Genomic DNA, 23,419 nt, shown 5'->3' with positions numbered 1-23,419 from the left:
AAAAGAAAAAAATATAATTTTTAATTTTTTTTTTTTTTTTTGCGATACGCGGGCCTCTCACTGTTGTGGCCTCTCCCGTTGCGGAGCACAGGCTCTGGATGCTCAGGCTCAGCGGCCATGGCTCACGGGCCCAGCCGCTCCGCTGCATGTGGGATCCTCCCGGACCGGGGCACGAACCCGTGTCCCCTGCATCGGCAGGTGGACTCTCAACCACTGCGCCACCAGGGAAGCCCCAAACTGATATTTTTAAAAGGTGTATATATTAAGTGAAAATTAAACTGTATACTCAGAATTTATTGTGCTATGAAAAGGATGGTATAATAAAGAGAGAAAACAGTTTAAAGTCAGTTATGTGACTGGCATATGACCATATGCTTATGTGATTGCATTATTGGAAAGCTCCCTTATCAAAATATCAAGCCATCTCCATACATTTTTTTATAAGCTTACACCTTCTTGTAAGAATTCTGAAAATCGCATTTTTACTCTGCTTTTACAAGAAAAGAAAGCCTATAGAATCATGTTGTATATAATACACTTTTCAAAATAGAATGGCTTTCAGTGGAAATATCACAGTGGACAAGGCAGTCCAATAGAGAGAGAGGCAGTCTGTTAGTCCCTACAAAGAACTCTGTATTTACTGTAAAACAAGGTGGACATTTTAGAAAGAGGAAAGCATCTCAGGGAATGGCGAATAAAAAACCAGTCCCAGTTCCCAGTCCAAGCATAAAATTCATGGTTTGCCTTAGAAAGTTTTATTTTTATGGATACATTTTTAGATAAACATCCAAATAAATGTTTAATTCTTGTAAAACATCATTAAGAAAATACTTGAGGCCAAACTTGATAGCATTTTTAAGAAGTGAGGCTTAGGGTTGAGTCACTGCTTTACCTGGAGACTGAAACCCCTCCTACCTGTGGCTACCCCATGGGGAGGCTGCCGTAAACACAGGACATGAATCTGCATCCATTTTTCACAGGGAGGAAAAGGCAAAATATTATTATGAATATTTTAACAAAGGAAAGTGACACAGGTGATGCTTAATCGACTTACTCGGTGTCAAAAGCAAATTCGAGGTAGAGATGGGCATACAGGCTGGGTTGCTTGCCTTCTAACTGGGTGTTTTATCATCTTGCTCCCTTCTTAGCATGTATAACATCACAAAGACTAAAATGTAAGTGTTTACAGTGTTTTTAAAAAATTCCAGTGAAACCATGAGATGCTTTGCTTCTGTGTCAATGTGAGAGTTGCCTAATTGGTATCACAGGTCACCCTGGTGACCCACATCATGGTCCTCTGAGCCCTGTGAAAGCCCCTGCATGCCAGTGGGTCTAGGAACCGCTTCTACATAGCTTTTCATCATTTTCTATGAAGTTTAGTTTTGTGGGCTTTTTAAAAAATTTTGTAATTCATAATTCTTTATATTTTGTGACAATTTAACAGTCGATACACACTGCTATCTATTTTCCTCTTTCAGAGTTAAATATATTATTGGTCACCAATTCTTTGAGAAAGAAAAGGACTCAGAGAAGAGTGACATAAATGATTTAATTACAGGGATTAAACTAAAAGCATATGACTTGAGTGTGAAATAAGATGAAGGCTGACAGATGATATCACCAAATACTATAAAATCTTAACATTTTATGGGAAGAGTGATGACAGAATTTTTTCCCTTCTTCTTTAGGGGAAATAAAAAGCAATAATTATTGTATTAGTCAAAGTCATAGATACATTGTTTTTGCAAAGAGTCATTCATGGGAAGATAGGAATCTCAGAGAGACTAAAACGTCTTGTCAGAAGGGAAGTGCTGGGTAAGGGATCATGGGTCACTTTATGTCTGATTTTGATTTTTCTTGCATGCATTATAGCATCCTTAATGACTCTTTAAAAGGAAAAGATGCATGAAATCTATTCAGATTCAAAATTATTGTTTTCTCAACTTCATGAATTTTGACATAAGGACATTTGAATGCTATTCAGATTTCCACAGCATCATCAAATGAGAGGTTATTTTGTTTTTGTTTTTTACTAAGTAAACATTCCAGAAAATACTGTTATGAAATAATTATGTCTGTCAAATTCCAACACTAGGCAGTTAGCCTGGGGGATATGAAAAAGGCATCTGGAATATTCAGCTTCACATTTGCGAAGACTTGAGAGTGATACACTTAACACCATTCAGTAACAAACTCCAGGAATGTGCATGCACTGTCAAGTATTTTAACCTGATAGTGAGATGTGAGGTGAAACATACAGTTTCCTGAGTCTCTGGAGACCAGGAGCACGAGTCCCGACTCTGTCACCAGCCAGCTGTTGGATTTGTCACACCACAGACCATATTTGTCTTTTGTAAATAAGTAGTTGTTTTTGGACGCTCAGTTCTGAAATTCTATGAAAAAAATCACCAAAGGATATTTTAACTGTTGGAAGTGGTGTGAAAGTTTTCTTGTGATTATTTTAAGAACGTTTACCCTTTAATGCCCTTAACAATTGGGTAACTGAGGGCTCTGGCATGAAGTGTAAGAGGACCAGAGAGCCACGCCAACATTCCTGGACCCGGTGGCTGTTGTTCAATGAGCCGGGGTAATGGGGAAGGGGGGATTTCATAGTAGGAGAGAGGCAGACTTTATTTATGGATAATGGCACTTTGACATCACTTGATATTTGGTATTAGGGTTTTAATCTTGCTACAATATATAGCACTGATTGTAGACGCAAGTGAAGTTAGAATTTACTTGTTGGACATTGTGTGATCTAATTCTGATGTAATGACTGTAAGAACAAGGTGGTAAAGGTAAAAATATAAATGACAGATGTTTTTTTAAAATCCTCAGTTTCCAGGACTCAGTGGATTGTAAATGAGATGAAGAAAGGCATGAGGATGGCTCTGAGGGTTGAGTTTGAACAGATGAGGGAGGTTTCAGTGCTGTTGCGATCGGTAATAATAACAGTTCGGGACTTAGCTGGAAATTCTAGCATTTCCTAAGAGAGGGTAATGATGTATAATGAGAACTGATGGGATTCCCTCTTTGGAAAAAACGTTTATGGAGAAATGTGTCTGTCTACCCTCCATTCTAAGTTTGTTCAGTAATGCTGAATGCATCCTGAAATTTTCCTAACTGCATATTTTTTATTGAAAGCTATTTTTAAATCCTCCCAAATTTTGTAAAAATCAGAAAAGTATTAAAATTCGAAAGGCATGCATTTATATTCATGATTTTGAAAGCCAGTTCACCTATTTTTTTAATATGTGGACAAGCAGTGAATTTTGTATTTTCATAACACTTGGAAATCATTAGAAGCCTAATGGTTTATTTGAATCAAAGGCACTTACTAACAAATTAGAATTAAAATAAGCATCAATGGATCATAGTAAATAAATATATTCACTGTTTCTATTTTAACTTGTGTGCTTACTTAGGTGATACAGTAAACAGAATTCACTATTCTATCCCTGTCTTCAAGGAGGTGAGGTTTTAGATGGAAAAATAAACTATATGCACAAGAAAACATCGAAGACCGGAAGTTTAGTGGTGGGATTCACAGCAAATCCAGGGAGGAAGAGGAGAACTCAGGAGGAATAGCTGGAAGCCCCAGCAGGAATGCTCTGAACTTGACCCTCCAGGATGAGCATGGTTTGGAGGATGAGCAGTACTTGGGCACAACTGGGCAGTCAGCCTGCATGCTGAGGCAGTGGTGGATGACAGGACATGACAAGAACGATCTTGTCATGGGTGTGACAAGATGGGTATTGATGGGTATTTCCTGGGTCTTATAGGCGATCCCGCCAGGAAGTCTCTTAGAAGGCCAGGCAGACCCTCAGCAGGAGGTGAGGAAGATGGGCACCAGCAGGTGAGGGTCAGGAGGGAGGTTTTTTGCAAGACATGGGTGAGTGGTTTGGGAGCAGTGGAAAGATGGAGTCAGAGATTATCTCCAGGAGTGGGGAGTGTGAGCATCTTTAAGAAGAGTGAGGAGGTAAGAAAGTGATACCGATTGGGAAGACAGTGCATCCATGGGCTTTGTGGGCTCACAGAATCATCTGGCTGCACACTTGGCTTTCTTATGCATCTGGGCTTTGCTCCTGAACTCTCTGTGATGCTTAGTGCAGGTGAAGCTTCACAGCCCCTGTGGCGAAGTCCCAAGGAGCCCGTTCTGTCTCAGCCGGGCTCAGGGCTGCCCCGGAGCTAAGTTAGGTAGCTCGTGTTACTAGTGTCCCAGGAGAGAGCTGGGTGAGCGCACGGGCTGGCAATGACAAGTCACAGTTAGGCTGATGGACGGCAGTCACGCACACAGACAGTCCTTGAAAGAATGAGCTGTAGAAAACGAGGAACAGCATTCTTACCTCCTTCTGCTGTGATGGGCCAGCAGTTGTCTTGTTGTGGCTGTCACGTATTAGGAATTGATGCCCTCACCACGTTGTTTGAGGTGGAACATTCTAGCATGTGGTTTGACAATTACATTGCATTTGTTGTAGAGTAATAAAAGTAACAACGTGTGAGTAATAACAGCAGCAATAAATCCAAGTACTATTGGTAATCCTTTATATTTATAGAGTGTACTTATAAAGGGCTCAAAGTGTTTTCGTAAATCTTTTACTTTTTCTTATAAAAATCTCCACAATATGGGGGCAGAAAGAAAGAAGCGTCACTCTGTATAGTGAGCACTTGGAAACTGAAAAGGACAGGCTAAGGGACGTGAATCCGAGGATGGACTGAGTCTAGGACAGCATTTTGCAAGTATTTCCCCTGATCCTCCATCCTCTCCAACTGGTCCTCACGTCCCGGGCCCCTGGCCATCTGATTACGATGTTCTCAGCCTCTCTCCAGTGGGGACCCTTTCATTCATCACTCACTCACCTTCTTCCCCTTGGGGTCTTTAGACATCAGCCAGTAGGGGTGACTTTGCCTTCCTCCCAGACTTTTTTTTTGTGCCATGAGTAGAAACACAAACCAAAGAGAGGAAAGAACAGTCTTTGGGGAATCAGGACTCTTGTCAAATGTTGCCTCCAGTATAATCTCTTGGGGATTAGTGTGAGGTTCATTTGGTGTGGGTAAACTTGACATGTTTCTTGATCCAATGTGGAAAATTTTCTGCGGAAAATAAAATGTAACAGTTATTTTATGAGTGAAGAATCATGAAGCCCCCCATGGGACTTTTCAAAATGATTTTCATTCCTTTTTTGGCTAAATCAAGTGACCATTCCTTAGCGGATGAGAAGAGACTAGGTACCTCGTCTTCTATAGTTTGTCAGGATGTGTCTTAGTTCCCCCATTCCTGTCTCAGTGAGAATGGCTGGAGGACCCCGGGGTGGGCACATCCAGTGCTGGGGGGAGTTCCTCCTGGAACGGAGACCGAGTAGCAGGAGAGGGAGGGACCGCTTCAAAAGCTGCAGAGGGAACACCCTCTGTAGCGGGAATCGTCATCTTGATTCTGTGCTTATTCAACTGCTTGACGTGTGTGCTTGACTTTCTCTATGCTGCCACCATTTATTTCGGTTGTGACAAACTCTCCAGTCTGTCTTGCTTAGGATCTTGTGATTTTCTAAGATTATTTCCAGGATTAAGAGAGAGAGCGTAGATGAAAGTGCCTGACATACTGAGTGGTGCAGGGCAGGTGTTCTGTACGTGCTGCTTCCCTCCCCTTCAGGTTCATGTCCATCTTCATGGAGACACACATCTGAAGTCAGGGCCCAGTCCGTTCATTTGGTTCCTAAGCAAATAGTAGACGCTGAGATCCACGGGCGAAAATAGTAAATGAGCATCAGCTTGTATTTCTCTATTAAAGTAAAAAAAAGTATGATGTTGATCTGGATATTGCCATATAAAAACAAATAAATGCAAGTATAGACATCATAGAGTTTGAGACACTGGACATTAAAATTATATGTTATACTACTAGTAAATGACTGTTTTAAAAATAACTTATTGATGTGTTCCTAATTGTCCTCCTCCAATTTTCCCATCGTTTCATTTAATGGATTTAGTTTTTCTTAAGTGATATGGAAAAAAATCGGAAAGTTTTTCTATGGGTAAAATAATAATATAAATCAATTTGACAGGAATGCTCAAGTTTCTGTTAAAAAATCATCATTGAAAGTGTCTTGTTAAAAATATGCAAATATATTACAATATATTTCAATTATGGTATTTATGATAGATACACGTAGAAGTTTCTCATTTCCCACCTTGTTCTAGTTATTGGCTCTACTTATATTGATATTTAATTTCATAAGCTATCAGAACCTATATTCAATCTGGTTTTAATTTCTACCCTGTTTTGCTATCAGGTTACATCAAATTATATAATTATATATTGTAAAGGATTTCAGTTCTTCTCAGCTTTGCATTTGGCCCTGAAGATGCTTCAGGACTATAGACTAAAATTTAAAGAATCAACAATAGTTAATCAAATGCTTGAAATAGTTAAGGTACTTTAAGCAATTTGTGATTTTCAAAGTTGAGAATATAAACATGTTGAGTTTTATTTTTTGGACATATTATCCCTGGACAAAAACAAACAAAGAACACAGACCTTTAAAGAGAAGTTACTTTTTAAATTCTGCTGCAAAAAAGAAAAATGAAAAACTACCACTCTGTCTTGCAATGTGTTCCGACAATAATTGAATTACATTCTTTGTAATTAAATGTGGCGTACAGTTGGCCGAACTCATTTCATTGTACTTCAGGGTGTCCCTTTATGTAAGTGGATGCCTGTATGCATGTCTGTTTTTGTCAGTAAAACTGAAAGAAGTGTCCACCTTTGAGTGTGACATGTTGTTTGTGGTCACCTGGTGTCCCTTGGAGAGTACAGGTGGCTCATTTAGAAGCAGCCATATGTTATGTGGGTGGCTGCCTGTGAATGGGCTGCCCTGTACTGGCATCCTGCTTTCACAGAAACCTCAGGAAGCACGGGAGTCTCCAGCTCTGTCAGCAGTTCCGCACCTGAAACGTCGATGTTTGTCCATTCCGTTCTCCTTAAGCACTTGTTGGTGTGAGAGTATCGCTGCCGATGGAGCTCTGAGCCCTGAGGGCCGGGCTTTGCCTGCACATGCAACCACAGTGCAGTGTTGTGTGAGACTTACCACATAGTAAGTGCTTAACAAGCGTGTGTTCAATTAATGACTGGGTGTCCCTTTAAGATGTATGATATTAACTGTTGTTTTTCTTCCTGTACAGATTGTGAGCTCCTGGTGGGGCAGGACTGAGGTTAATTAATTTTTTATCTTCAGCACCTAGTAGAATGCATGACACACAGTAGGCACTTTATATATGCATGTCAACTAGGTGATTTAATTAATGAATTAAGGTTGTAGGTCAGAAGACAAGATGCTCCAGATTTATGTTCCTAACTATATTAGTGAAATTATCTCATTTTTTTCACTTTATGCCTATTAACGTAGTGGGTTAAAAATTATATTGAGAAATTATACTCTCCAACACATTTTATCCATAAAAAAGTAATATTACTAGACTAAGCTACTGTTTATAATTTACTACCTTCATCATCAGGTAGGAATCATGATTAAAAATACATTTTAGGAGAAGAGTATTAATAGCTTACATTTACAATCAGAGTAGTGGTATTTATGTCAACATGAAAACATTTTTGCTTGAAACTAAAATGTGTAAAGGACATGGATCATCTGAACAGATTCAGTAGTTGTGCCAGACAAACATTAGTATTTATCAGATAACTTGAGGCTCATTCTGTTTGGTGAAAGGAGCCATCCTTATAAAACTTTACAGATGTTCCTGTTAAAAAAATATTCTGTGCATGTCCTACTATTATTAACCTCCAATATAAAAAGAAGTGAATACAACAGAACAGAAATAATTAAGAAAAAGTAGAAAAACTAATAAAGAATAGGGGCCCAGGACAACAGAGAACAGAAATACGCATTTGTTAGGATTATGTCCATGTTGACTCATATTTTATGTATTTCTATTGCTTGGATACTCATCACAATCTGTTGTTATTTGTTATTATATCTGATTCCTGTGTCGGACAGTAAGCTCTCTAAGGCCTGGTACCTTCTTGTTCTTGTGTCAAAATTTTGCAAATCTTGTTTGTTTTTAATTATTTCATGGAAGAAGTTGTTGATGAAGGATTTTCTTGTTTTCCTGGATAAATTCACTGGATCTGTAATGAGACGACACCAATGTTACAAGCTGATGACGTTGATTCTTCTGTTTTCTGCCTGACATGCAAGCCCTACCTCTCTTGTACCAGCTCGTTCCCTCTCTTGTCTTCTCTCTTCACAGACCATCTCTCTGCAGCCTCCAGTCACCTCTCAAGCTCCCTCCACCTGATAAAATGTTTGCAAGCTTCACACACACACATAATCTTACCTCATCCACTACCATGTATCCCCTGCTACAACCTACCTTTCAGCACTAAATATCTTTTTGTTTTCCTGCCTTTTTTTCTCACTCCAATCCATACTCTATAGGACTACTGATTATCTCTCTGAAGTGCAGATATATTTGCGTGACTTTCTGTGCAGCTGCCCTGGCTTCTCCACGACCCTGTTACATACGGACTCAGTCTCAACTCCCTGGGCTCCAATCCAGCCCTTTCCCTTCTCGCCCATATCCACTCTGTCTTCTCTTCAGTCCTATTCCCACTCCACCTCCACATGCTTAAAACGAAGCTTCAGCAAATACAGATGCTCCCAGAAATTGTTCTGCACTCCAAGATACACCACATTCTTCCGAACTCCCATGCGTCTGTGAAGACTTTACCTGGAGTTTCTCCCTCTAGTTTTATCACTCCCGACACCGACTAGGCTTCTGGACCAGCTCAGGTCTTATCCCAACACTCCTGCTTCCTTTGCTGCCCCTCTCAACCTTCACAGGAACCTCTACTGTAACATCTATTCTTTTTAAAATACTTATTTTCCTATCTGTATAATTAACTAGACTATGGAAGATAAGGGGCCATGTTTCATTCAGCACTTCTCACAACATGTAATAAAGCCCCAGAAGTGATACTAAATGTGTCTGGAAATTTGGACAATGCTCTGATAATATGTTCTTACCATAGTGTGTGTTAGAATAATATTCACCCTTTGGATGTGTTTAAAAACTGATTCAGAGTAAAATGCCTTCATCCATCCATTTTCGTGCAGATGCCTCATCCTGATCTTGCCCCAGGTTCCCTGAATCATCAGCTTTAAATGTCCTCTACACGGACCAATAGGTGTGTATAGTGTTAAAGATCTGTGAGAAGGTGAATACTATGAATTCTTCCAGGAAGCCTTCTCAGAACTGGTGTTAACAATTGGAACCACTGGGTAGCTCTACTCAAACTCAGAGTATAGTCAACATTAAAGATTTGTTTTGGAATTATATAATATATTCAGAATTCCACAACATTTCAAGATGGACTCCTGGAATTCCTAGCTGTGATTACCTTGCTTTATGATACCTTAGTGACATGTGTGATAAAAACCAACATGGTTCCAGAAAAAATAGGTAATTTCTTTGGTTATATGATTCTCATTCTGGACTTTTACAGGGTTTTGTTGTCTAGTTTTGTTTTTCACTCTGAAGCTCAGAAGTTCTGAGCTCTTTTAAGCTTTTCCGTTTAAAAATTACCACCATCCTTATGATTAATGCTACTTGGGTAAAATTCAGAGTGTCTTTCCACAGGGGTGGCTGACATAATCACAAAATAATAGCAGCAGTAATAAAACTTAGCACGTGGGGAAAAGAAATGGGTTAAATGAAAAAAAAAGCTGAACAAAAAAACCCAATTTGAAATCAATAACAGACATGGCTAAACAAACAGCACAGATATATAATTTAATAGATAATAATTTAAAAATCAAACACACACACACACACACACACACACACAAATACTTCACCCAGAATTTCATTCTTAAATAATGAGAGTTGCATTTAGAAACATGAATTAATCAAATACTTCATGAAATTCCCTGTTAATGAACTTGTCACGTGAACCACAAAAATTAGTTTTAGCAGTGCTCTCCTCCCGGATACAATTTCTTCTAGGTAACTGCAAATAAAGGAAGTTAATAAAAAGGAATTTTTAACAGTTCTTCGTTTACTGAATGAAAACGAGCTGTTGTTGCTGTTTTTGCATATGGCAACCTTTCTTAGATTACTAACTTCCAATTTTTTTACAAAGAAGTACATTATTCAAGTTGAATTAAGTCTTAGGTAGAGTTATGAGATAATGTTTCTATAAGCATGCAAGGCTTTATCAGTGGTTCATAGGAGAAGATAACAGAGATTCTTAAATGATAAGGATTCTTTGTCAGTCATGTACTCAAAGCTCACCTGAGCATGAAGGTAATTTCTCAAGAGTCCCTCGGATGGAGGACAAAGAGTTCACATGACTGTGACCCTCATGGTTCATCTTGGGTGTATGAAGTGGATTAAATCTACAGCAGCTTCTTTTCAAACATAAGTGCTTGATTTTGAAGATAAGAACTAGTCCAAACACTTGAGAGTTAAGTGGAAGTCTCTTATAAAACTAATATTTTGTTAGACTTTAAAGAGATATAGGATTTAATCCTTTAAAACATTAAGACTGGGTAATTACCGCAAAAGAGGTGGAGTAATAATTTTCATCTGCCTGATGTTGGGAGCTTGTTTTGACTAGAACATTTTGTTCAGAGCATCTTTGCTGCTTATGTGACTATGAAGAAATCAGTGGAAAACAGAAAGAACTAGAATTACTAAATCGTTTCAAGCAACAATTGCAATTCTTAATAGGTAATGTTTTGAAACAAATAACTTGATTTAATCTTCCTAACGTTTCTATGGCTTTAAGAAAATACAGAAAATCGGTATTTATACACTGATTTATGGCAGGCTACTGGCTTCAAGATAAAAAAGGATAACTTCTCTATATTTTTAAACCATTATTCTATAGCAGCCTTAAGAGTGATCGTTTTAAAGTCTTTTAGATTCAGGGACTTCCCTGGTAGCACTGTGGTTAAGAATCCGCCTGCCAACGCAGGGGAAATGGTTTCAATCCCTGGTCCGGGAAGATCCCACATGCTGCGGAGCAACTAAGCCCATGTGCCACAACTACTGAGCCTGTGCTCTAGAGCCCATGAGCCACAGCTACTGAAGCCCACATGCCACAACTACTGAAGCCCACCCACCTAGAGCCGTGCTCTGCAACAAGAGAAGCCACTGCAATGAGAAGCCTGCGCACCACATCGAAGAGTAGCCCCCGCTTGCTACAACTAGAGTAAAGCCTGCACTCAGCAACGAAGACCCAACGCAGCCAAAAATAAATAAATAAAATAAATAAATTAAAAAAAATTTTTTTTTAATTTAAAGTCTTTTAGATTCAAGTTAAAATGGAAGTATCTCTTCTTTGGAGGACTATCTTTGTAGATCTAAATATAAATCTAAGAAAATAATTTTTGAGATTTTTTAATAACTACAGAAAAATATTTTTCCTGAAAGGGACACAAAATCAACAGCACAAAACTTTATATTGTCATTGAAGAGCTCTGCTGTTATACATCGATTCAACTTATTTCACCAGTGTTTAAAAGCAGCGTTGAAAATTTTAAGAGACAATGATAATATTACACCCTAACCACATAGCAAGCAGAGCTCAATTGAAATGAGTGTCATTCAGTTTGTGAAGAGAGAGGCTGCAGAAGGGCTGTGTATCTACTGCGTGTGGACAGACTGAGTCCAAGCATCAAACTGGTTCACTGCACAAGCAACAAGAAACAAATTTGGGGTTTCTAGAGCTCCTTCTCTAATCCTTTCAAGATGTTGATTGAATGCTTCCTCTAGGAATAAATGTCTATGATACTGCCTGTAACTGTGCATGAATTATTAAACCCTGTCAGAAGTTTTGAACAAACAAAGCTCCCTTCACTGAGTTGGAAAACTAAACTTGGGAATATCAAAATAATAAATAAAGATAATAAACACTTTTCAAGTTTCTGACAAGAAGAGGAATATATTGGGCTTCCCTGGTGGCGCAGTTGTTGAGAGTCCTCCTGCCGATGCGGGGGACACGGGTTTGTGCCCCAGTCCAGGAAGATCCCACATGCCGCAGAGTGGCTGGGCCCGTGAGCCATGGCCACTGAGCCTGTGCGTCCAGAGCCTGTGGTCCACAACGGGAGAGGCCACAACAGTGAGAGGCCCACGTACCGCAAAAAAAAAAAAGAACAGGAATATATTGCATATAATGACTTTAGGTAGGTCTAGAAGCTTCAGGCACTTAGGAACCAAGTGTAGGACTTTTTACAAAATAACATATTTCACGATATTGTCAAGGACTTAACTGATCTTTTGAAAAAATAAATGGAATCATAAGGAAAACAGGACAGCTGGTAGTGGGAAGAGTAACTGCCCTTTCAAAAATAGCTTGTCTCATAGCTCAGGGAGATCAGCTCAGTGCTTTATGACCACCTAGAGGGGTGGGTTAGGGAGGGTGGGAGGGAGATGCAAGAAGGAGGAGATATGGGGGGATATATGTATATGTATAGCTGATTCATTTTACTGTAAAGCAGAAACTAACACACCATTGTAAAGCAGTTATACTCCAGTAAAGATGTTAAAAAAAAAAATAGCTTGGCCCAACTCTGCATGATGAGGTGTGGTTTAGAAAACAAAATCTTTCAAGACTGAGTGATAGAAAAAGCAATAAAACAGACATTTTTATAATAATTCAACACAAAGTTTAGCAGTCATTTTTATTGGTACATCTGTGTTTACTTGTTCATTTTTCAATGTTTCTTCCTTCCTTCCTCCAAAAAGGTTTTAATGCAGGTTTTGGGGCAGAGGAAAACGTTTCTTCAAGCTAATTTTAATATAAGATTTGGGGGTTTTAGAACTTTGATAACTTGTTTGATGGAAAACTTTAAAAGCCATGCTCTCTGAACTTAGAGGGAAAGTCTGGATAACCTTTAAGCATGAGTGTTTATCTGTGAAGTGGATGGCTAATGAGACAGCACGTAAATCACCAGGAAAGTCAGTGTCATTACTTTATCTTTTATAGGCATCAATCTCCAGGGAGGACAGTTTTTCATAACAAATTCTTCTGTGTAACCAGGAAATAATTCACTGTCAGAATAAAAGGTCTCTGGCAAGTCAGCTGGACCATTTCTTTGTCCACCCCTTAATCATCCTCAGAAGTTCTGTGTGTTTCAAAGTTTAGTCTTAAAAAATTAGATGGAATATTGCCGACTTTGCAGAAGTGAGTCTCAGCCTTCACCAAAAACTGAGAAATTATCAATATCTTTTAAAGTTATTTACATCTAGCTTTCACAATCTAATCCTGGATTTTAAACATCTCCATTTCCAAAATAGGTATTTATTCAACAAGCATTTTATAAACTTAAAAAATCCAGGTTTCAGGTGCTCCTAGAAAAATCAGAAGCTTGGGTCAGAGGGAGTGTGAATTTCAGCAGGACAGCAGGGCGTCACTGTCTCCTGGGCTGCTGTCCTGCACGGCCTTGCTCTGCGTTGGTAAGACCTGCATGGCCCCATTAGCACTTGAGCTTGGCACCTCTCATGTAGGTTTTACTTCACCAAGGTTTCTGTCACAGGGGTACAAACAAAAGGGATAGATGTTTGACTCTTTCTGTTCATAATTTTGAGACATGGATTTTGTCTCCTGCATATGTCCAATTTTATGCACCACTGACACTTGATACTCAGATACCTAATTTGACTTCCAAATGGTGAAACAGTTTGAAACATTGGTTATTATTACCATTGGTAGTGGAGCCCTACTCCAGCCATCACTCCAGCTTGTCATTCTGCTCCAGCCAGTGGTGGCTTCCGGTCCTTGTCACCATGGGCAGTGGTGCTTTCAAAAGCACTGCTCTGATGCTGTCTCTTCCAAGCCCCAAACCAAATAAAGCAGTAACAACAAAGACTTGCTTCCTCTTTCCATTCTGTACAAAGAAAAGCTAGAGCTAAATAACCTGCAGTCTGCAGCACGTGAGCAAGGGTGGTGGTTTGTCCTAAGCGAGTTCAGAAGCTCGCTTCCTTTCCCGGTGGTGCTGGGACTATGCATCAGACTAGCCTTGTCAGATATTTGCATGAGCCCTGAAACCCTATGTGACTGGGGCCCTTCCCCTTAATTCCGATCCCCTTCGTGGTAATTTAAAATATCCTTGTTTCGTGCTGAAATTGACATACTGTTACGCACTTTCCTTCTGGGCATCTTTTTTTTTTAAATATATTTAAAAATTATTTTAAAATTAATTTTATTTATTTTTGGCTGCATTGGGTCTTTGTTGCTGTGCGCTGGCTTCCTCTAGTTGCGGCGAGCAGGGCCTGCTCTTCATAGCGGTGGGAGGGCTTCTCATTGCGGTGGCATCTCTTGTTGTGGAGCACGTGCTCTAGGCACATGGGCTTCAGTAGTTGTGGCATGTGGGCTCAGTAATTGTGGCTCGCAGGCTCTAGAGTGCAGGCTCAGTAGTTGTGGCTCACGGGCTTAGCTGGTCTGCGGCATGTGGGATCTTCCCAGACCAGAGATCGAACCCGTGTCCGCTGCATTGGCAGGCGGATTCTTAACCACTGCGCCACCAGGGAAATCCCTCCTTCTGGGCATCTTGAATTACAACTATTTGCATTTCTTACATAGATATACACAGAGTTCTTGTAAAGGCACAGTAGGTAAAGACTGACATTTTATAGAAGGAAACTGTAAAGAGGGAAATTTTCTTGGCAACTGTATGTAAATTACCAAATGTGTACTCATTTCCCTCCCATATACAAACCTGAAGAACTCAATCTTGATTATGTAGGTATTATGAGGGTAGATGATAGTGTGAATTTAAAGGTATATCTTCCTCAATGGAAAGCATTCAGAATGCAAATTTGACAGGCAGACAGCAAAATCACACGTTCATTTTTTAAATTTTTATTTATTTATTTTTGTGAAAAGGAAAATGTCAAAGTTAGGTGGAAATAGATGTGATCCCATGTGGTCCCTCAAGTTTCCAGCTCTGCTTTGCTTCATGGTCAAAATTTGCATCATGATATGAGGAGAGAGATTTGTTAGTGTAGAGCTGTCTTCACAGATGGCCTTAAATTATTGCCTCATGCAAAAGAAATGTACGGTTCTCAGTAACGCAGAGGCTAAATCTTCATTTCTATCATCTGTTTCTTTGAGTCTCAGAGCTTAGCTTGATGAAGTCATTACCATGATTCATTATCATGATTCATTCTGGGGTTTCTGCTGTACACGGAGGGACTTAGGAGTCTCTCACCCTGGCCCTTGGGACCACAGCAGGTGGGACAGAGAGCCCGGCTCCCATGAGCAGAAAGGACTTGTTAACTTCCCGAGAAGCTTGAGATCTGGGAGTTTTAGAGGAAGTGGGCCTGGGGGCGGGGGCTCGAGTGAGCACAGGCAGTAAAGACCCTGATAAGCACCAGCTGGCGGCGAGGGGTGGCCCTGCTGGAAGGTCCCAGGTGTGGCAAAGAGGGGATGTGGACGCAGGAAAGGCATACATGAAGCTCACTGGAGAATCCAGAAGGCTGGCTGGACATATGGGTTACCTGATGACAGTTTGGAACTCTTTACTCAAAGATTGTGTTACTCAAAGTGGGGTCTAGCTGCTCGCCACTTGAAGGCTAATCCTCGAGAGGCAAGATTGGTGGAAAGGAAAGTTTGCTTTATTCCAGAGGCTGGTAACTGGGGGAGAAGGTGGACTTGTATCCAAAGGCTGACTGCCCCGTGACAACCAGCGGGCAAGAGCTTTTATAGGTGGAGGGAGGGAGCTATGTGCAGAAACAGCACAGTCAGCTCCGACGGCCATCTTGAAATTGGTCATGATCAGCGTCATCTTGACTGTTTTAAGTAGTTAGTCTTCAGTTCCAGGGTCAGTTTGTTAACATTTCTTTGAGGCCAGTTCTCAGAATTGTGGCAGCTTGTGTCATGGCTGCAGTCTGGTCATGATGTAGTTAACTTCTTCCACCTGATAGGGGTTTCCGTATCTACATAACAGCTCAAAGGATATGACTCTGAATATTATCTATAGCCCTTGAGGAGGAACTAAAGGTCCTTGACTTTGCTTAATGACTAAACTGTTATTATTTTGTCCTGTTTGAATGCTTTCCTTTGTTTCTGCATTTTCTCACTTCTCCGATTAAACTTTTTCTTTGGCTAAAGTTTTCTACAGACAAAAGGCAGGTGGAGGCCATGGTCCTGCTCTGTTTCACTTGTAAGTATATCAATAGATAGGAACAAATAAAGTGATCGAACCCCAAGAAACAACCAATGGTTAACAGATAGACCCAATCAAGACTCACATGTATTTCCCCATTTTTAAATTCAGAGTCGTCTTTTTCTTTCTACACTTCAAGGGACATTTGACAACCTGGTCTATTTCATCGATATTTTAACGCCAATATAGACGCCACTGTTAACGTTTTTCTACTAACTCCTTCCTTCTTTTCTCATAGGTTTTGACCTAGTGAAATGTGAGGATCCGGGGATCCCTAACTATGGCTACAGGATCCGGGATGAAGGCCACTTCACGGACACAGTGGTTCTGTACAGCTGTAACCCAGGCTACGCCATGCACGGCGGCAACACTCTGACCTGTCTGAGTGGTGACCGGAGAGTGTGGGACAGACCACTGCCCTCCTGTGTAGGTGAGTTACTTACAGGTGCACAATGAGAGCTGGAGGCCCACGCATGTGCTCTGACTTAGTTCTTACAGAGGAAGGGGGAAGGATTTCCACTGCTCTCTCTCCAGTATGGGTTTTTATGTATTCCTAATATTTGTGTGAGTGTGTGTGTTTGTTTTTTTTCTTTTTTTAGGTAGGAAAGACAGATCTCCTAGTACTATTTTATTGAGGCTCTCTGCACAGAATTATTATTAGAAATATAACACAGTGTTTCACTGTTTTATTCTCTTGACTTTGCACAGAGGATACTGCCTTTCCATCAAGATAATGCTAGGGAACAAGTAAAGGAAAGCAATGACAGGGACAGACAGATGGCTGTGATTGTTTTCCTGTGTGTACAACACAGATGTGATGGTCTGGGCTTTTAAAGGTAGTTACAGGAAGCCTCTAATGCCTGGAGTAAACTTCCCTGTGTTTCTGTATCCCTTTCAGCGGAATGTGGTGGTCAGATCCACGCTGCCACTTCAGGACGCATCTTGTCTCCTGGCTACCCCGCTCCATATGACAACAACCTCCACTGCACCTGGGTTGTAGAGGCAGACCCGGGAAAGACCATCAGGTACTTGTTTTATTGGGTTTCAGTGATTTGAGGATAGAAGCATGGCTCCTATTCTTGTAGTGGAGATAGTGGTACATCCATTATTACCCACTATTAGATTTAAGTTTCTGAGTTAAAGAAGAAAATGTAAACACATGGCCAAGGTTTTTGTTGGTTTGCATGCTCACTTTGGTATTCCTTTGAAAATTTGTGTTAAGCCATCCATAGTAAAGATAAAAAAAGTAAATACCTCAGTTAGCTTTGGCTGCGTAACAAGTGGGCCCCCGAAACTTAGTTGCTGCAAACGATGATTTATGTGCTCATGTCTTTGTGGGTTGCCCAGGCAGTTCTGGTTGGTTGGGGTGGGCGGTCTAGGAGGGCCTCATGCAGGTTTGGGGGGCTCAGCTGGATGGTTAAAGGCTGGGGTCTCTCCACTCCAGGTTCTGTTCCTTCAGGAAACTAATGATGGTAGAAGGTTCCTAGAAGCAAGAGATGGAGACTTTGCAAACTTTTGCTTGCATCACATTTGCTGATGTGCCATCTGCCAAAGCAGGTCTCAGGGGCAAGATAAAGTTTGAAGAAATATAATCTACCCCTTAATGGGAAGAGAATCAGTTATATTGAAAAGGTTCTGCATATAGAGGTGGAAGAGGTGTGTGATTATTTTATGATATTCCAAAGTAAGTTTGAAGGAGACCAAGAAAGTATTCCAATCTAAAGTTACACGTATAACAGAAAATCATGAAAAATCTCAGATAATTGTGCAAACATTTCAACAGAAAGTATTACTCTATTTCAGTCGATAGTCCTAAATGATGGTAATTTTTTTAATTAACAAGTAAACCAACAAAAAGTAAAATTCTCCATGTGCCAGTCAAAAGGCTGTGTCAAAACCACAGTACGTAAAGCAAAAAGTAATTTCAAAATAAGCTGTTCTTTAATTATAGATATTGATGAACAAGGAGAGAATGTACATTCTTTAGTCACGCTTCATAAAATCCCTTTTCTCCTCCCATTAACTCTCCTCTTTCATTGTATTCTTTTGAAACCTCCCCGGAAAGTTAATTTTTTAAAAAACTCTGTACCCCACCTCCCAACAGCCTTAATCCACGTGCCTCTGTTCCTTTTCCTCTTCCCTGTGTTATTGCACTGACCAAAGACTAAAAGAATCCAGGCAACTCAACTCTGAAATATGTGAAGAAGCTGAAAGAGACAGGTGCAAAGCAGAAACCTCTTTCTGGGGCAAGTGGATACATGAAAACATTTATGAACTAGTGGGTTTTGTCCTTATTCACAAAAGGTTTGCCCAGCAAACTTAGTAAATTTATCATACTGCAACTTTATAACTTAGTAAAAAAGTGAAACGGGACAAGGAGGAGTGAGGTGACCTGCTGATTCCATTCAGTGTTGCTGTTTCTCATCAGGTGACTTCCATCCTCCCTGAAATTCACCAGACTTCCTTGAAGTTTGATCACATTTACATCTTGGGAGTGAGTTAAACTGACATGGCACAAACTATTACCACTTTCAAACCCTCCAAAAGAAATATTCTTACTATGTACAAGGAGCAAGGGAAGGAATTTAAAGCATGTAAATATTGCAAAAAACATTATTTTATAATAACTCATTTAAAAATTAACTTATGTCATTAAAAAAAATGATTAGGTAGTTATGGATCCATTGGGACACAAATAAGGCATATTTGAGGAACAGAATTTAAGAGTCTGTATTCTTCATAAAAATCAACATAGTCACTTATCCAGTGAACTAAATAGAATTAAATACTACTTCTTAACTTTGAATTCCTGAACACTTGATCTGAATAATCCAAAAGCCATTACACTGAATTTGATTGTGAAAAATCCTAGGAATCATCTGTGATTCATAAAATGACTTTACATAAACAGGATATATTTCCTTTTAGGCTGATTTCAAAATTTTCTATTTCTGACACATCTCCTTGTGATTTGTTTCCAAAGAATTGGAAAGAGCACTTGTTCCCCTAATGCAAACCAAGTGATGAATTCACTCTTTGCAGGTGAATGTAATACTTCATTAACATTTTAGTAAGAACAGAGAAAAGAAATTAATAAAGAATGAGTTGAAGTAATAAAAAATGTACAGCTTTTGCATCATGAACTGACTTTGTCATTTAACCATTAATGTTCTAGAAAAAAAAAAGACATTGCCTATACCACTTTATTGTTTGGGGAATTTTTTTCTTCTTGTACGTATCTTTCAAGTTACTCAATTTGTAAACAGATCTTTTTCATTTAAGGCATAAAGCCCTTCATAATAAGGAAGTTAAGAAGCAAACATCAGTACTTGTAATTAATTTACTCCATTGGTATTCAACCTCATCCCAAAATGTTTCTGGTGATTTCTCTTCATTAAGAAAATATGTACTATTTTTTAGTATGGCCATTTGGAAAATAACATACTTAAAAGTACATAATATACAATTTTAGGCTTAAAATGGTACTGATGCTAAGAAAAATAGGGCTTGGTCTTAGTTTGGATATTCTTTAGCTTAGTTTACTGAATTATTTCATTGGTATCATAGCCAGTATTTTATCTACATCGTTTGCTTGAAAATGAGGAATACATCAGTCATATAAACATGAGCCCAGGGTTTAATTTAAGTATTAAAAATTCTTAATATAAATGGAATTCATTACTATACATTCTATTATGATTTCTTTAAATGTCAGTGTTTTTCACTGTCAAAGAATAAATAAGGAGCAAGATCTCGGAAATTATAAAAGGTCTGGTTTCAACACTTCAGGCCAGTTATTACTGGGCCTATTTTGATTTCTTGGAGGTCCAAAGCAATTTCTGATTGCATATTGCTGTAACTTTTTGTTCGAGGTAATAGAAGACCCCAAAATAGTTTTTGTTATAGGGCACTTGGGTCTGGAAGAGGTTTGTAATTTTAACACGCATACTATAAAGCAGTTACCAGAATTAAATTTAATTAAAAGTCTAATCACAAGACACTGCAGTAACTTTAGCCACATTAAGAGTTATATGTAAGCATGTGTCTAAGAGACCCAGTGTGTTTCACTGCTGAGCACAGCTGTAATTTATACGATAACGGGAACAGCATTACAAACACCTTCAGCAGGCAGCATCAAGGCAATGTTTTTCATAATCTATGTGTATATTGTTCCCTGGCTTTAATTGCTTTTCTGCAAGTGTAATTGTCTGGAAAACTCACTTTGAAAGTATTTCTGTTCCTAATTGTTCCCAGGAAATTGCATTTGGAGGTGTAGTTGAGGGGGATTTTATTAGAAAAGCTCATGCAGTATTGAAAACATTAGAGGCCTATCAAAAGTGTATCAAGATTGTCAAAACTGTCCACATGCAGACTTTTAAAGAAAGTGAAATGTGGGATGTGATCCTGATCTCACCGCATCTGGCCGGATGGGCTGTAGAAAGATCGGGGTAGATGTGGTTTGGAGATCTAGGAATGTTTTAATTTATTTTTGACCAACCTTCAAGATCACTGTGAGACACAGACTAAGCAGGAGAAGGACGGGCAATTGATTCCACTTCACTGGACATTTGTCTCCAAACGTGAGGTCGGCATGTAGTAAATGTGCTGGGAACATGAGTTGGGAGTCTTTTGCTGACAAGACAGACAGGCGTGGGGCCTGGAACCCAAGCACCTCACACGCCCCTTTCCTGTCAGGGCCACAGCGGGGTATCCCGTCTATCTTTGTGGGTAAGGTGAGGAAATAACCGGTCAAGAGAATTCCAGCCATCCAAAGAAAAGAGAGCAGTAGCTCTTCAAAGTCTGCCCAGTGTCTGAGGCTGGGCTCTGGCCCTCCTTAGCTGGGGCTGTGGGAGCAGCTGCTGGGTTTAGGGAACCCGACCAGCTGCCTGCAGAGTGAGAGAGGGAGAACTCTGCAGGTACCCGCCACGGCACAAGATCCTCATGCAGGCGATTTCAGTTACCCCACTTCAGCTAAACAACGCCAGTGCCCCAACACAGGATTCAGATTTCAGTTGCAGACTTACTGTGAAGAATTGCATGAAGGACAGACTTCTCTATCAGCCCTTCGGCTCCCAGATCTCTGCATAAACAACAGAGACACGTCACAGCCAGTTCCTGATCGCGTCACGCGCCTTCCCGAGGGGGATTGCTGCGCTCAGCTCAGCCACAGACAGCAGAGTGTGTCCTCGTGTTGCTTCCTTGTCTCCCAGTGATAAACCCACTTGGCGTTTTACAAACACGGATCATCAAAAAGAGGACTGGCCATTGAAGATGAAAGTGTAGAAAGAATTGAAAAGTGGTAACACTGGAAGTGAAATTTCAATCAAACATAAATGGAGCTTAGGAGAAGCAGTTGATGGTGGGGACGTTGGTATGGCTGCTGTTCCAGGGATGAACGCCTCACAGGCACAAGGCAGGCACGCCAATTTCAGGATTATTATCATCCCCCCTGGGCCTCTTTCTACTTCTTTATTCCCTATTTCTGTTAATGCCTGTCTTCCTCAGAATGGCTGGAGGTTTTAATTTTCAGTATTCTACTCTTCCTTGTTTCTCCCTCACCAGTCTCCAATATTTTCCCAACTGAAAAAAACAAACAAACAGGTATTAATATATGTCTCACAGCATTCTTTTAGTGAACTACATTAAATTTCTTCATAATAGGCTCTGAGAAAAAATTAGTTGCATGCAAGCCAAATCCTTGTCAGCTCTACCCTTGTTTGTCTTTCTTCTTATCTGTGATTCCCAGTTCCTACTTCCCAGGCTCTTACTTTAATCTTCTCCCAGTGAGCCTTCCAAATCCGTCCTCCACCCCTCCATCTCTGAGCCACCTCTTTGCTAATCAGCGAACATAAGCTCCTTAACCAGAACTGTAACACCCTCTCGACTTGGCGTCTGGTCCCCTACAGGTTTACCTCCGACGGCTCATATGCAGGTTACATTTCAGCACAGATGAAGCGTGTATGAGTCTCCCATCCCAACCTTGTCATCACAGCTCTCTCGACCTGTGCTCCCCCCAGTTTCTCCTTGTTGCCTCACCTCCAGAGTCTTCCCATCTTTGGGGGCCCAGTTAAAAGGTCAACCCCTCAACAAGAATTTCATTCTTGTTATCTCATCTGCAAATAATCTGTGTTCTGCTCTGGACTCAGTGTTTGCCCTGCAGTTCCTTCCTTCTGAAGTAGGGTCTTCACTACATAGCAAGACATCCAGGCAAGCCTCTTAGTGTCACGAGCTCCTCCCTCCTTCCCACACTCCTGTGATCACACATCTCAGTAATCCTATGTGGTGCCCCAGGTCTGCTCTCCCACCAGTACTGCTGCTACTTCCCTAGTCCAGACCAGCATGACTCACTGGGCCTCTTCTCTGACCATCCTGCCAGGGCTGCCTCTCAACCACTGCTCCCACTCTAAGGAACATGTTTTATTTTTTTTCAATTAAAATATTAATTTTATATGGCTGAAAAATAAATGTATATCTAGACATCTTCAAAAGTATAAAAAAGAAAGGCATGCATTATCCCCATACTAGACATCATTGCTGCCATGTTCACATATGTCTTACATGGACCTTTGCATATTCTACAGTGTGGGTGTCTATAATTAATTATTGTCTCTCTTGGTTATTTACATTATTTCTAATTTTCAATATTATACATAATAATATGGCAAATAGTATTGCAAGTAAAGCTTTGCCTCTTTTTATAATTAATACCTTAGAATAAATTCCCAGGAAAATTCTTTCTGGGTCAAATGGTTGAGACATTTTTGTGTGTCTTAATACAACTATTTCTATCAAATAAAGCTGATCATATCACTTACCCCCTTTAAAAAAAGTACATATTTTGTCTGCTCATTATGTGCAGAATCAGTTCAAGTTCATTGTCATGACGTTCAAAGTTACTTATTTTCCCAATTTTTGAAATACTAGAAAAGCCTGAAAAGTAGTTTGCTATAATCCTAGACACAAAATATAACTACAGTTTAAAATTTGGTATATATTTTTATAATTTCTTACGCAAACACACACCCCCCCGTATATATATATAATATACATACATATATATACAGCTTGATTTATCTGTTTATCTACTTGTTTAATTATTTTTGAAAAATAGTATCATGCCTTAATATTATTCTGAAGATTTCCTTCAGTCAATAAACATGGTCAAAGTTTTATATCCTTACTTGTAATTCCACCTCATTCTGTTTAGTCATGGAAGAAGATTCTATTGCCTG

The 23,419-nt window shown here is 39.8% G+C and overlaps 1 protein-coding gene across 1 annotated transcript in view; it reads left to right on the top strand.

Moving 5' to 3' along the window:
• The window catches only part of CSMD1 (CUB and Sushi multiple domains 1), a 1,745,896-nt gene that overhangs the window by 1,470,889 nt on the left and 251,588 nt on the right, over nt 1-23,419 (top strand). Inside the window, exons 25-26 of the mRNA XM_024768064.1 lie at nt 16,426-16,617; nt 17,086-17,212. Of these exons, the coding sequence (XP_024623832.1) occupies nt 16,426-16,617; nt 17,086-17,212 (319 nt within the window). The remainder of the gene's footprint in view (nt 1-16,425; nt 16,618-17,085; nt 17,213-23,419) is intronic.

This window comes from Neophocaena asiaeorientalis, unplaced genomic scaffold (genome assembly GCF_003031525.2).
Source record: "Neophocaena asiaeorientalis asiaeorientalis breed wild unplaced genomic scaffold, Neophocaena_asiaeorientalis_V1.1 scaffold16, whole genome shotgun sequence".
NCBI classification, from domain to species: domain Eukaryota; kingdom Metazoa; phylum Chordata; class Mammalia; order Artiodactyla; family Phocoenidae; genus Neophocaena; species Neophocaena asiaeorientalis.
The sequence above is the reverse complement of the archived record's forward strand: the minus strand, read 5'-3'. Positions and strand labels throughout refer to the sequence as shown.